The sequence below is a fragment of the Alosa alosa genome, chromosome 7, assembly GCF_017589495.1.
Source record: "Alosa alosa isolate M-15738 ecotype Scorff River chromosome 7, AALO_Geno_1.1, whole genome shotgun sequence".
Lineage (NCBI taxonomy): Eukaryota > Metazoa > Chordata > Actinopteri > Clupeiformes > Clupeidae > Alosa > Alosa alosa.
The window spans coordinates 20753231-20768230 of record NC_063195.1 but is presented as its reverse complement, the minus strand read 5'-3'; the positions used below and the strand labels follow the sequence as shown (position 1 = coordinate 20768230).

At 44.8% G+C, this 15000-nt stretch overlaps 1 protein-coding gene across 2 annotated transcripts in view; it reads right to left on the bottom strand.

Annotated features, from left to right (window-relative positions):
* si:ch211-126j24.1 (phosphofurin acidic cluster sorting protein 2) overlaps positions 1-15000 on the bottom strand; it is an 86029-nt gene that overhangs the window by 48695 nt on the left and 22334 nt on the right. For both annotated transcript variants that reach the window (XM_048248784.1, XM_048248785.1), the window contains exon 2: positions 6306-6393. In XM_048248784.1, coding sequence (XP_048104741.1) covers positions 6306-6393 — 88 coding nt within the window. The remainder of the gene's footprint in view (positions 1-6305; positions 6394-15000) is intronic.

Below are 15000 nucleotides of genomic sequence, written 5' to 3'. Positions count from 1 at the left end.
ATGAATACAATGCCAAGGTGCTTTAGGAGACCTGAGACTCAAGCTGCAGAGCACACACAGGAGAGAGAAAGCAGCAGCGCTGGGCTACACACAGGAGACAGGAAGCAGCAGCGCTAGGCTACACACACGAGACAGGACACAGCAGCGCTGGACTACACACAGGAGACAGGAAGCAGCAGCGCTGGGCTCCTCTGTCTAGTAGCCTGCTGTCTCAGTGCCAACCTCTTCACAGCAGCATGGGCCATTAAGATACTGAAGCAGCCGCACAGCATGGCTACCCTCGTCACTGTCATCACCACGAGCTGAGAGAGTACACATGCACACGCACACACAAACACACACACAGACACACACACACACACACACACAGGCACACACACAGGCACACACACAGACACACACACACACACACACACACAGACACACGCACGCACACACACAGACACACACTGCTGACAACCCTCCAGCTGACATCTCGAGCCCTTTCATGTAGAGAATTGTCACTGTACAATGCACCAGTGCTCCGTGCTCCGCTCTGAGACAGTAGACTGGAACAACACACACACACACACACACACACACACACACACACACACAGACACACACACACCAGGGATCTGAGCTTATCACACGCACACACATACGTGCACACACACACACGTAAGCCTGCTATTTGGCTGTTGACTGCACACACCCACTCACACACACATCAGGGACTAGAGCAGTGGTCACCAACCTTTTTGAGCCCAAGATCCCTGACCTCGCCCTGAACAAAGACAAGATCTACCACGAAGCGTCAAAAGAGAATCAAAGCTAAAATACTTCCAATTTAAGGCCTTTTATTTAGGCAAATGTATCAGGTCAAAAATAGCCTAGGCTATTACATCCTCCACCCCCTTATAGACTACAAGCATCAATGAGATAACAACACTTAACATAGTCTTTATTTACATGTACATGATTTTGGTTTTGTTTTTCTAATCTGAGTAAGTGTTTGTGACAACACGTCATGATAAATTTGATAATGTTTGATCGCTGTTTTGGTATGAAGCGTCTTTCACGTAATGAATGCGCACTCTAGGAAGTGAAAGTAATGTGGCCAAGGCCTACAACGCGCTCCGTGTCTGTTACAGCTGTCTGTGCACGTACGTAATCGATTGCATTCTTCAAATGGAGAACAAATTCCTGACAGTTCCTGATCGCTAAACATTCGTGTTCTTTCTCTGTCAGTTAGCAGTTGATGTAGAAGCACCTAGCATAATTTGACTTCAGCGGTGAAGTCCTGTTGCGAGAGAGAGAGAGAGAGAGCACGCACCTGCAAAGTGGTGCTGTGTGTGTGTGTGTGTGTCTGCATCATGGGGTTACGTTCGGTTCAAGTCAGAAGTTGGTCCGTCCGGTCCCGCATTTACGCCGCTCCATTATTAAATTAACGTTATCAGACAGCGCTGTAAAACTATGTGCAGGAATTTCTCGCATTATGATGGCTAGAGTTGCGGGTCTTGAATAAATCATGCGCTATACCCGCAATCCCGCGCTGATTTTTAGAGCCTGTAAACGTTTTTATTTTTCCTGTTATTCTCGGGATCTACTGGGCAAGTCCTAATCTACAGGTCGATCGCGATCGACGGGTTGGCGACCACTGACTAGAGCCTTGCGCAGGCTGGAAGTCACACATGAGCTTACAAATTCGCTGATACACCAGGGAGGAAGGACACACACACGCACACACACACACGCACACGTACGTACAGGCACATACATTGCCCCTAGAGAAATAAGTAGGATCTATGTGAATGATGAATGATTTATGAACACCACCAAATAATTATTCAGTTCCACACAGTATATAAACTGACAGCAATTCAAACCTAGCAGAGACTAGCAGATCTTCAAAGAAAAAAGAAAAGAAAAAAACTTTGGCATCTCTGAGTGAACAGTGAAATTTATGATAAGATTAGAAAGTTCCAGAATATTCCAGAAAATAAATACTAGATGACCTAAATGAGAGGGGCGGGAACAAACAAGGAGGCCAAAATTGACTCAATCCTGTCACCTTAAATTATTCAATATCCAACCGATCTTTTGTGGCTCAACAGTACATCACTTCCAGACATTAATAGTTGCCTCATATGTTTGTGTTGTCAACATAACAGAAAAGTATTATGCCGCACCCAATGAGAAAACAGAATAAAAGTTTGGTACTTAAAATCCACTGCCATCTCTCTCTCTCTCTCTCTCTCTCTCTCTCTCTCTCTCTCACACACACACACACATGTATATGCCTCAAGTGATAAATACAAACACTCAGACAGACACATCAATACATGGTGATAAAATACAGATCAACAACACAAACACAAAACACACACACACACACACACACACAAACACACACACACACACACACACACACACACACACACACAGAGCGCATAAGGGATTGAAATATGCCTCAGTGTGCAGGCTTTGAAGGCAGCCAAACAACTTTAGGCTAGTCACAGTTTGAGAGTTTAACCAAACGCTGTCAAACGAGACAGTTTCCCCCTCAGCTGTTTCAAGTCCCAGCTGTCTCAGACACTGACACAAGTTCTGCATAAACAACAGGGAAAAAAAATAAAGCCTTTGCAAAACTGACTGACACACACAAAATCCTTATCATTTTCTTGATATTTTGTTTCCAGGGCTTGCAAGGAGTTGCAAGAGAAAAAGAGAGAGAGAGAGAGAGAGAGAGAGAGAGAGAGAGGAGGGGGAGAGGGAGAGAAAGGACACAGCCTTGGTTCTGGTTCTAAGATACGTGACACGCATCAGAACCACACTCCTGTCACCTTGCTGCGTAGACAAACTCGTAACGATCCGATTCCGGACAGATAAAAAAAAAAAAAAACGCTGAGTAAAGCAGCCAGAGGGGTTGGTGGTGGTGGTGTGGGTGGTGGTGGTGGTGGTGTGGGTGGTTGAGAGGGGGACAGTGAAGGAGAGCGACGGCGCTAAAGGAGAAGAAAGGAGAGGAGCAGTGATGAGAGGAGATAAAGAGGAGATAAGGATGTCCGTGTAAAGGTGCCGTGCCTTCAAGGAAACAGCTGCCATCACTCTCCAGCTCTCTCTCTCCTTCACTCTATATTTCTCCTTTACTCTCTCTCTCTCTGTCTCCTTCACTCTATCTCTCTCTCTCTTTCACTCTATATATCTCTCACTCTTTCTCCTTCACTCTGTATCTCACTCTCTCTCTCTCCTTCACTCTATATATCTCTCACTCTTTCTCCTTCACTCTGTATCTCACTCTCTCTCTGTCTTCTTCACTCTATATATCTCTCACTCTTTCTCCTTCACTCTGTATCTCACTCTCTCTCTCTCCTTCACTCTATATATCTCTCACTCTTTCTCCTTCACTCTGTATCTCACTCTCTCTCTGTCTCCTTCACTCTATATATCTCTCACTCTTTCTCCTTCACTCTGTATCTCACTCTCTCTCTCTCCTTCACTCTATATATCTCTCACTCTTTCTCCTTCACTCTGTATCTCACTCTCTCTCTCTCCTTCACTCTATATATCTCTCACTCTTTCTCCTTCACTCTGTATCTCACTCTCTCTCTCTCTACTTCACTCTATATATCTCTCACTCTTTCTCCTTCACTCTGTATCTCACTCTCTCTCTGTCTTCTTCACTCTATATATCTCTCACTCTTTCTCCTTCACTCTGTATCTCACTCTCTCTCTCTCCTTCACTCTATATAGCTCTCACTCTCTCTCCTTCACTCTCTCTCCCACACTCTCACTCAGCAGCCTGAAATGCTGTTCAGTTTCAAAGCAGGACTATGACTGTACAGAAATGCCCCACCCCAATGACTAATACAGAGAATGACAAAATATAACATATAAATTTTGTGGCAAACGGCCCACGGTGAGCACACATGAGCAGGTGTTCAGAGGAACATCCGCGCAGAGCAGCTAAACGTCTCGTGTCCACGTCTCTTGTGTCCAGGAATGTTTCCGGCATGTTCTGTGAGCTTGGTGCAATGCCGTCTTGTATGGGTACAGACGTGACTTTGGATGACAGTCCGCATAGTAGACTCAACGAGGAGGGAGGGAGGGAGGGAGAGGGAGAGAGAGGGAGAGAGGGAGGGAGGAGCGGAGGGTTGGTGTAGCAGTGTGAAGGCGTAATTAACACCAAGGACTCGAACTTAAAAGCTAGGCAAAGAGCAAAGTCTTACTGTAAGTCTAACTGATTTAGTCTAACTACAGCTGATTTAGTCTAACTACAGCTGATTTAGTGACTTGGCAAAATCTATTTGCTAATTTAGAACCATGGGTGAGACCTAAAGCACACCTTTTTATAGTAGGGCCCCATGACTAACGAGGCTTCTCCTCTAATACTGAGTTCTAACGTCTAACCTCATTTCCTCTCCTTGAAGCCCAAACAACGACACCCTTTGGAATGTCTCTGGGTAGATTTGAACAAAGGTCTTAAGACATTTCTTTTTAGCAAAGCTGTTGGTCCCCTTTAGATGTTTTTTTTAAAAACCTTTTCTTCTTCTTTTTCCTTAAACTGCTCATCTTTGTTTTTGTTTTTAACCTGTAGCACTTTGAGATCTATGATGAAAAGTGCATTATAAATAAAATGTATTATTATTATTATTATTATTATTATTATTAGCAATGTGAGTGGGACTAAGCAGACAGTCTGGGACCCTCAACGTAGAGTTCAAGATTCAACAGCCGCTGAGCCAGCTGCCGTTTCTCAGAGCTGCTCCACAGAAATGTCCGTACGTGAAATATATAGGTTATATTGTTTATACAATGTAGATACAGGACACTGATAAATCTATTGGTAGACATGCTGTATACATACAAATGTACGCCTAGCTATGTGTGAATAGGCGTGGTGTGGTGTGGTTAAGTGCGGTACACCACTACATGGTACCATGCACCGCAGCGAGGCACAAGGACTGCAAATAGCCCGCTGGCACTGATTAAGAGTCTGAGGGATTTGCCGGCTGCCAATCCTGAACGGTGTGACAGCCAGGCAGCAGGGAGAGTACCCACAATACCCCTGGGCCAGACACGGAGACGGAGAGATAGAGAAAGAGAGAGTGAGGAGGGAGGGAGAGAGAGAGAGAGAGAGATGCAGGCACAGTTCCATGGGACAGGAAGAGCTTTAGGCAGAGTTTTTTTTTTTTTTGTACAGGGTTACAGACCAACAACTACAGATTTGCCAGTCTGAGTCTGAGGTTACTTAACAGATTGGCAACCAGCGAATGCTCTCCCAGTCACTGACAAGGTGGCACTAGCAATACCAATTTATACTATCTGCTGTAGACAGTGTTATGAATCTGTGTCAGTAGTAGTTCTGTGCAATTATTTTCACAATAGTGTCAGTATGACTAGGAAGGATAAGCAAGGGATAATGTATAGAACGCCGGTCATTATCGGGAAATAGGTCACGACAGGACGAACCGGACCCCGACGGGCAGCGGAGAAATATCAGACCACCGCAAGTTGGGAAGGCCCATTCAAGTGAATGGAGCATTCCTCAGCATTATGAAGAGCCGTGTAATAATGTCTATTAAAATCTAATCTTTACATGGTGTGACAGCAAAAAAAGTTGTGTTGAGTGACAGGATGTGTTGTTTTTGTAGGGAAGTTATATTTTTTGTCAATAATAAGAGCTGTCATGTTATATATATTAACACATACTGTATACATAAAGAGTAGGGGTAAATATCATCTGATTATCCTCAACCTTAATACTAGATTAATAAATTGAGAAGTGCTGTGTAATGTCTATTTAATCTTGTCCTTGTATCTACACTCTAGAGATTTAGTTTCATATAAGAACTGCTAACCTGTGTAATAAAGACTTTACTATAATGTCATGATGACCTATTTTGTACATTGTACAAAGGATATGTTATTTGATGTTATGAATGATAAGCTGAAGGCAGCTCTTGTTTTTGTTAGGGAAGTCAGTCTATATTTTTGTCAACAATAGCACATTCTCTCACTCAACACAGTCATTTTTTTCTGTTGCGCCACTAAAACATGTTTTGAATTTTAACAGAGAGGTCACTGTGACCTTGGTGACCACAGCGGAATGCTGGTGTGTGTGGGGGGGGGTTTGTTCTGCATTACCCACACTCCCTCATTCCTTGAAAAGTTCGAACCACTCCACTGTTTCCACAGAGCAAGCGGTCACCTTGGCAACAGTTCACTAAGACCCTGGTAACCGCGGGTGAGCCAATGAGTTCAGACCGACAAGCAAGTACAAAAGAAAGAAAGAAAGAAAGAAAGAAAGAAAGATTCTACCATACCTGTATTTTCACAGCGATAACCACAGAGTTGAGCTCCCTGTCCAGCTCTTTGAGCACGATGAGCTTCTTCAATGTAAGGCTACACAACCTGGAGAAGAGAGAGGAGAGAGAGAAAGAGAGGGAGAGAAAGAGAGCATAATTATTACATGCTTCATATCCTGCAACCACCTGAGCCCTCATCAACCACCCACTTCAGAACAGCCTGTTCCTCACAGACACACACACACACACACACAAACACACACACACAAACACACCATCTTCAGCTAGAGCTCATTATAATGATATAAGGATCATTTTCTCCACAGGTGTTTCAGCCCAGAGCCAAAGACAAGCCTGGTACACACAGAAACCACACAGAAGCTGAGGAGTGTGTGTGTGCGTGTGTGTGTGTGTGTGACTGTGTGTGTGTGCGTGTGTGTGTGCGTGAGTGTGTGTGTGTGTGTGTGTGTGTCTGTGTGTGTGTGTGTGTGTGTATTGTATGTATGTATGTGTGTGTGTGTGTGTGTGTGTATCTGTCTCTCTGTCTGTTTGCAGTGTGTTCTAGCACAACAGTCCTCCAACTTCAGATTTACCTCAAGCTTTCAGATTTATCAGACTCTGAATGCCACAGACCATTGCCATATAGCCACAACAGTCATCAACAAAGAGAGCATCATGGGAAGGGTCAACTCCCTGTCAAAGCCACAGCAGAGAGAAAGAGAGAGAGATAGAGATAGAGAGAGAGAGATAGAGAGAGCGGTAGAGTGTGCACAGGCGCGTACACACACACACACACACACACACACACACACACACACACACACACACACATATTGGCCATTGATCGGATACAGTTTCCCCACTGTCTGTTTTTGGATGGAGGTAAACTCAAAGGAGTGGAGGAGAGAACAGAAGTAGGCTTGATTGGGATCTCTATTCATTAGAGAAGGAGAGAGAGAGAGATGGAGGGAGACATGGACAGAGAGAGAGAGAGAGAGAGTAAATGAAATGAAAGTTGGAGAGGCTGAGAGAGCGTGAGAAAAGAGAGGGGTGAGATGAGGACAGGTGTGTCGTACAGAAACGCACACACACACACACACACACACACTGAATGCCTATTGAACTCTTAATGCTTTACATCTCCTCCATCTTGTTATCGCATCTTTTGGACAAGATGGCTAATCAGCATCATGGGGAAAAAAGAACAGAACAGAAAAGAAAGAAGAGCTCTCGTCTCGTTCTCTTCTTTCATACCTGCCTCTCTTCCTCCCTCGTTCTCTTCTTTCATACCTGCCTCTCGTCCTCCCTCGTTCTCTTCTTTCATACCTGCCTCTCTTCCTCCCTCGTTCTCTTCTTTCATACCTGCCTCTCGTCCTCCCTCGTTCTCTTCTTTCATTCCTCCCTCGTTCTCTTCTTTCATACCTGCCTCTCTTCCTCCCTCTTTCTCTTCTTTCATACCTGCCTCTCTTCCTCCCTCGTTCTCTTCTTTCATACCTGCCTCTCTTCCTCCCTCGTTCTCTTCTTTCATACCTGCCTCTCGTCCTCCCTCGTTCTCTTCTTTCATACCTGCCTCTCGTCCTCCCTCGTTCTCTTCTTTCATACCTGCCTCTCTTCCTCCCTTTACCCAGCAATACAGACCAATACCCTCTTTAAAGTGGAACTCAACCCTAAAGCAACATTATGCTCCAACACTATATTTCATCACATATATATATATATATATATAGTTGATTGTGCTGCCATCAAATGTACTAACTCCATATAAAAATGTAAGGCTTTTAACAGTGTTTCAGTATGTCTCATTCTCCTCAACAGTGCAAGGAAAGAAGGGTTGCACTCAGACAAACAAGAAAAAGACAGAGAGAGAGAGAGAGAGATGGAAAGAGACAGATAATGTGGAAAGGTCATAAGAAAGAATGAAATATGAACAGAGTGAAGGAATAAGAGAAAAAGTGTAAGAAGGAGGGGGAGAGGAAAAGAGAGAAGTAAAGAGTGTGTGTGTTTAAGAGGGCAAGAGAGAGGGAGAGGGAGAGAGAGAGAGAGAGGGGGGAGAGAGGGAGGGAGAGAGAGAGAGAGAGAGAGGGGCCCTGTGACTCAGTGTGGGCCCTTGAGGGGATTCAGTTGGAGAACTGCCGTGGGAGCTGCTACCTCAGCAAAACTCTTTCATTCTTCCGTTCACTGCTCCCTCGCTCCATCTCTCTCTCTCTCTGTCTCTCTTTCAGATTCTTGTTTGTTTTCTGTTCACGCTCTCTCGCTCACGCTTCTACCTCTCTCACAAAAATGTTTCTCTTTCACTGGACTTCATTATGTTCTCTCTCTCTCTCCTTTCCATTTCAATTTATCTCTTTTATTTCTTTTTTCTATCCCTCATTCCCCTCCCCTCTCTCCTCTCTGCTACAGTCCGGAACATTCCAGCACCAGCGGAACCCGGGGCCTGGGAAAACACACACACACACACACACACACACATTCAACAGCTTGCACACCCTAAAACAAATCACATTTTTCTCTTCTTATTTTTGCCTGTTTGTCTGTTTCTCTCTCTCTTCCCCCCCTCTTTTCTCTCTCTCTCATCACCCACATATCCAGATACACACACACATCCACACAAGCACATTTAAGTAGTAGCGTGAACATGCTTACAGTTCTATGACACCTTCCACAGTGTGTGTGTGTGTGTGTGTGTGTGTGTGTGTGTGTGTGTGTGTGTGTGTGTGTGTGTGTTTTGGATACCTTACATCTTTACAACTTTGTTCCAACACGACCTTACCTCCACTGACTGAGTTGGAAAGAATCTGTGTAAGCACCATATGTGGCGCGCGCGTGTGTGTGTGTGTGTGTGTCTGTCTGTGTGTGTGTGTGTGTCTGTCTGTGTGTGTGTGTGTGTGTGTGTGTCTGTCTGTGTGTGTGTGTGTGTGTGTGTGTCTGTCTGTGTGTGTGTGTGTGTGTGTGTGTGTGTGTGTGTGTGTGTGTGTGTTAAAACATGGTCTCACAGTATAAGACCATCCAAAAAGCCTTTCAATGAGAGTCCATCCTACGGTCATTTGAGCTGATTAAGGATGACAATCGTGCTGGTACCACGCAGTCTGTTGCCATGTTAGTGCGTTATGGGGGAAATACACTAATGCATTATGGGAGAAATACACTAATGATGTGTTTGCTGGGTGAGGTGCATGCTGAGTAATTTCAGCAGCTGACAGATTGAGCTGTAATGGGTCTCAGTTGTACCACCGTGTGAGAGAGAGTGCAAATGCATGCATGACAACTTAGTGCTGCGGTAGGCCAATCTGGCAGTGTGTGTGTGTGTGTGTCTGTGTGCGCGTGTGTGTGTAACAAACTGTTGCAGTTGCTACTGCACACACCAGCCCATCTATGTAAATGTCAATTGAGCACTGGCCTGCATATAGTCAAACCACACCTAAAATATGCACACACACACACACACACACACACACACAAACACGGCACACGTGTGCACACACAGTCTGCCTCTACCTCCCTGATGTTAATGTGGCTTCCTGTGGGTGAAGTATGAGGTCATATAGCTCACAGTGACAAGCACCAAAGAACAAATCCAAACTAAACAAAGACACACACACACACACAACCATGCACATGCACACACATAGACACACACAACCACGCACACACACACACACACACAACCACACACACACACACACACACACACAACCACACACACACACACACACACACACACACGCACACACACAGAGAGAGAGAGAGAGAGAGAGAGAGAGAGAGAGAGAGAGAGGGAATGAGGGTGTCCCCTGCGGAAGTGTGTGTGTGTGTGTGTGTGTGTGTGTGTGCATTGTGTGCGATTAATGAAGGACAATAAAGGTTACAGTGACATTGAGAATATTATACAGGCTGCTTCCTGCACTATAAAAAAAAGCACAAAAAAAACACTCATACTTAGTCACTCAAAACACACACACACACACACACACACACACATGAATTCACCCCACACCTCTGATTATCGCCCGGGACACAAGACTATAAATAATGGAAAGATGACGACCATCCCATTCTGATTCGCTGGAAACTAGTGATGCACCGATGTGAAAATACCGATAACCGATATTAATTTTGCTGTTATGGCCGATACCGATATTTACCGATGTCGATATATCTGTATAGAAAACACATTCTTATGATAATCAAATAAAGAGCTATTTTCCAAAATAGAATATATCTGTATTATTTTATATCCTGATATAAAAAGAGAGAATACTGAATGTCTGATATTTATGACAGCACTTTATGCAGATTAGCCTATAGGTATGGCACACTATAGGCCTACTATTTATATTACAACTCTCCCTCTTTAATTCAGCTGTGTGGTTGAAGCCTGGAAATATTGTACACAAAGTACCATAGTAGCATAGTTGGCTAGCTTGTCATAGTCTACTGATTGGACTGTTCAGTTTCCCCATGTGTGTTTAAGTTTAAAGGTAATACTTGTTTTCCTTGGTACAGGCACTTTTGGGAAACATTGGTATTGAGATGATCAGTCAACTTGAAACCAAGAGTTTTAAACAAATATGTGCAGTATGCTAATGTTGCTAAGCAGATTTAATAGTAATTTAGCTAGTCGTCTTCTATGAGTCCTTGCTTTCACGATTGTAATGTTTTATTTGGATTGCGTTGGCCGAGTCGCGCGTGTCCATTGAGTGAGCGAGAGAGAGCGGGGCAAAGAGAGGAGTGTTGTAAAATGGTGTTGCGGCTCCTTTAAGAGAGCTCCGTGTGTGTGTGTGTGTGTGGGAAGCTGGGAAGGAGGGAGATAGAGTGAGGAAGTGTATGTATGCGACTGGAGCAGAGAGTGTGGAAGTTCAAGTTGGAGTCTGTACACAGTGTGAGCGGTGTTACTGTCCGAAATAAAACTCCATAAAGTTCAGCTCGTGTATTTTGCTCATCAGAAATGGGACCGTGACCCCGACGTTATTCTATCTTATAACATCGGCCCTCGAATAACGAATCTCCCCTGCGTTTCTGACTACGGTCTGAAACAAAGCAGGAAAGGTTAACAGGGGGGTTATACTGTTTGGTAAAGTCTACAATGAAAGCAACGTAGGCTACCGCCAAGTAAAGCGGGAGATGTGTGTTGTTTCTGCGGCCGCGTAAGCTGCAAAGCACTGCTAGACACTAGAAAGGGTGTGTCGGTTCTGCCTTTTTCACACCATGACACAGGTTTGTGGATATGAGTGTTGGGCGATTTCAGTTTTGAATCGCATATCGTTACAGCCCTATTAAATTCCTATTATGACCATATAACTACATTCTGCCTGATACACAGTTATATTTAGCCTACGACAGAGATGTAGTGCTAGGCGTGACATGACATGCAAGCCAGCCATCAACTTGACTGCAAGCAATGCGAGCAGCAGCAATACAACACAACGTTTTGAAATAACTTTGTCAGATGCCCAGTGTCGTCTTTCTGTCAGTCTTGTTGCCCTGCTATTTTAAATAAGAAATATGATGCAATAGAAAGTCATATTTAACGGATTCAGTGTAGACAGATAACACGCTTGGATCGCTACACACACGTCAAATACACAGGAATGATTATCGGCCTGTTCACATCGGCCCTATTTTGACATCGGACCGATACCGATGTGTAAAAAAATGACCATATCGGCCGATATTATATCGGCGGCCGATATATCGTGCATCACTACTGGAAACCATTAACGGTGTTTCCCGATTGGTTGACAGACAGGTGTGTGTGTGTGTGTGTGTGTGGGCTTGGCTTCATCCCTGCAGGCTGTGTGAGACAGACCGTAAAAGACAACCTCCACTTCACATTCGCATTTTAAGCACCTCTCCCGACCTTGAGATGCATAAGCGCCATAACATGCCCCATGACTAGCACATACATCTCACATTAGTAGCATGCAAGCCACTGGACAGTACAATGGGGACAACACATACCAACTAGGGATCGACCGATATGGTTTTTTCAGGGCCGATACCGATATCAATTATTACCGACGCGCAGCACCCGAGTTTGTGGGTTAACTAGTAAACAGCATCAGTAACGTGCATTAATCGGGAATTCGCTAAATGAAGGAAGTGGGTGCTTTACTTATTGATCCGGATCAAAGAGACAATAGCTTACAAAGTGGTGTTTTTGTAACTTCAGTGTAGATGATTGTGATTCACTGCAACTTCACCAATTTAGGCTACCTTCCTTACCTTCGAAAAATAGCTCCGTAGGCTACAGCTGAAGCCCAGTCTGCCTCAGTGAGAATCCTAAACTTTGTCTTCACTCAGTCTTCGATCCTGATTGGCTGCATTCGTGACGGTGTAGTGGGCGGGACAATGACGGTGTAGTGGGCGGGACAATGCTCTTGACCACAGAGTAGTAAATGCAGGGAGTGAGAGACGCTTTACAGAAAAAATAGCACGTTTCCTTCTTTATCCATTTCAATATCGGCTTATCGGTGAAAAAAATGACCGATACCGATTATTATAAAAATGCTAAATATCGGCCCTAATAATCGGCCAGGCCGATAATTGGTCGACCCCTAATACCAACCGATGACGCCATGGTGTATATGCACCACGGGGCTACAGTGGTGTGCATTGCGCAACACCACATAGAATGTAGAACATATGACACTGTGGTGAATATTGGGCCCTGCTCAAACTGAGGGGCAGGCCTTACATCCACACCCTGGATACATACTGTGTGAACAAAAAACATTCCCCTAGTACGTTTACCAGACCTTTGGGATTGTTGACAATAATGCATGTTAACTCATGTGTAATCGTGAAAAATTCAATTGGTAGTGTATTTATTATGCATGTATTAGTAGCGTTAGAAGACCTACCGCTTTTAATTTTTTAACAAATCTTCCACAGGCTATAATACTCTACCTTACTGTAGTGAGTGGACCTTACTGGCTATAATACTCTACCTTACTGTAGTGAGTGGACCTTACTCGCTATAATACTCTACCTTACTGTAGTGAGTGGACCTTACTGGGAGGCTACACTGGGTGAGCAACTGAAGCATCCCGCTCGCGACGCGTAGAAATAGTTTCAGAAGACTGGCCTAGTTTCTTCTAATGTACGTGCCACTCTCACGTCTGGTGCATAGCCAGTTCCATTCATTATAGTGGAAGCTAACTGTTGCAGCAGATGCTACATGAACGGAGCGCTTCAGTTACGTGGCCGGTGTAGACTCCCTGTTGTGCAGCCGCACTAATGGGAGATAAGTGGGCACAAGACTTGAGGGCCTGACCAATGGTATCTGATCAGCTGTCAGGGGCCTTGAGATCACAGAGCCGGGAGACAGCCTGCTCAGCCGCTGACAGACTGTGTACACGTGTGTGACTGTGTGTGTGTGTATGTGTGTGTGTGTGCACATCAGTTCGTCAGCTACACACAAGTAAGAGATGTCATATGCTGTATCATCATATGAACCATAGAGTATGATAGTAGTGCATAGTATCATAGCATAAGTATACTGTAGCCTAGCATAGTTATTAGCCCAGTGATGCAAAATGCATATCTGTCTGGGAGGAAGTCAAAGAAGCACTTAAACAGGTCTGACACAATGACTCATGGGATTTTCTGTGGTGCAAAAGGTCTACAGGTGCACTGACTAAGACATAAATAAATCCTCCCATCTTAAGTCATACCCTAACCCCACTATTAATAGGATGAAACGCAACAAATAGGCCTGGTCGACTGGCCACATCTAAGCCGCCATTAATCCGCTGGGCAGGCAGCCCTTCTGGGATCGTTCAAGAGATTTTTGAAGAAGTTCGTATTAATAGCGTGGAGCTAATTCCCCATCCCATCCCACACAGTCTGGCCACAGTGGAGTGAGTGAGGGGGATGCCACAAATAGAGAGGTGTGGGACGGGACGGGCTCGTGTGGTCTCTGCTCAGGCCTGATAAACTACTTTGGTTAATTCCCCCCCCCCCGGTGGTGATGGTGATGGTTGTGCTGGGGTGGCTCGTCTGGCGCGTGATGAAACGGGTCACTTCCTGTATCGATGACTCCTGAGCCCTCACAGGAGCAGGGGGGGGGCGGGGGCGTTGCCTGGACGGGGATTAAGGTCGACCACATGATGTTCTCTCTTTGGCCCTGCCTCTGACGGTTTCTCTGTCTTTCTCTTTGGCCAACACTCTCTTCTCTGAGCCTTGAGTGCACTGGGTGTTTTTTACTCATATCAGAGGCAACTGAAAGACCTGATTCACCTGCAGAAAGTATTCTGTAAACATATCATTTTTCTGTATGTGTTACACTGCCTTCATCTATTCATTCATTCATTCATTCATTCATTCATTCATTCGTGGTATTATAAAAGAAACTGCTGGGTAAAGAGTAGCCTATTGCCTTTGCTTCTCTCTCTAACCCACTATTGCCCAATTATCTACTGTTCTCTCTCTCTCTCTCTCCATCTTTCTCTCTCTCTGAGAAAAATCTGTGCTTGATTTTTGTCTGTGTTGGACTATGCTATAGAATATATAACAATGTAAGCTTAAAAGTCATATCAGCTGTGCTCTCCATCCCCCTCTCTACCTCCCCTTCCTCACCTCCTCTCCCTAAATCCCTGAACAGAAGGGCCGAGCTATGCTCCCATAATCCCAGTAGCGGACTGAGCAGGTGGGGCTGCTCTGATCTGGGACTGCCCTGCCCTGCCCTGCCCTGCACCATTGCTGCCGCTCCATG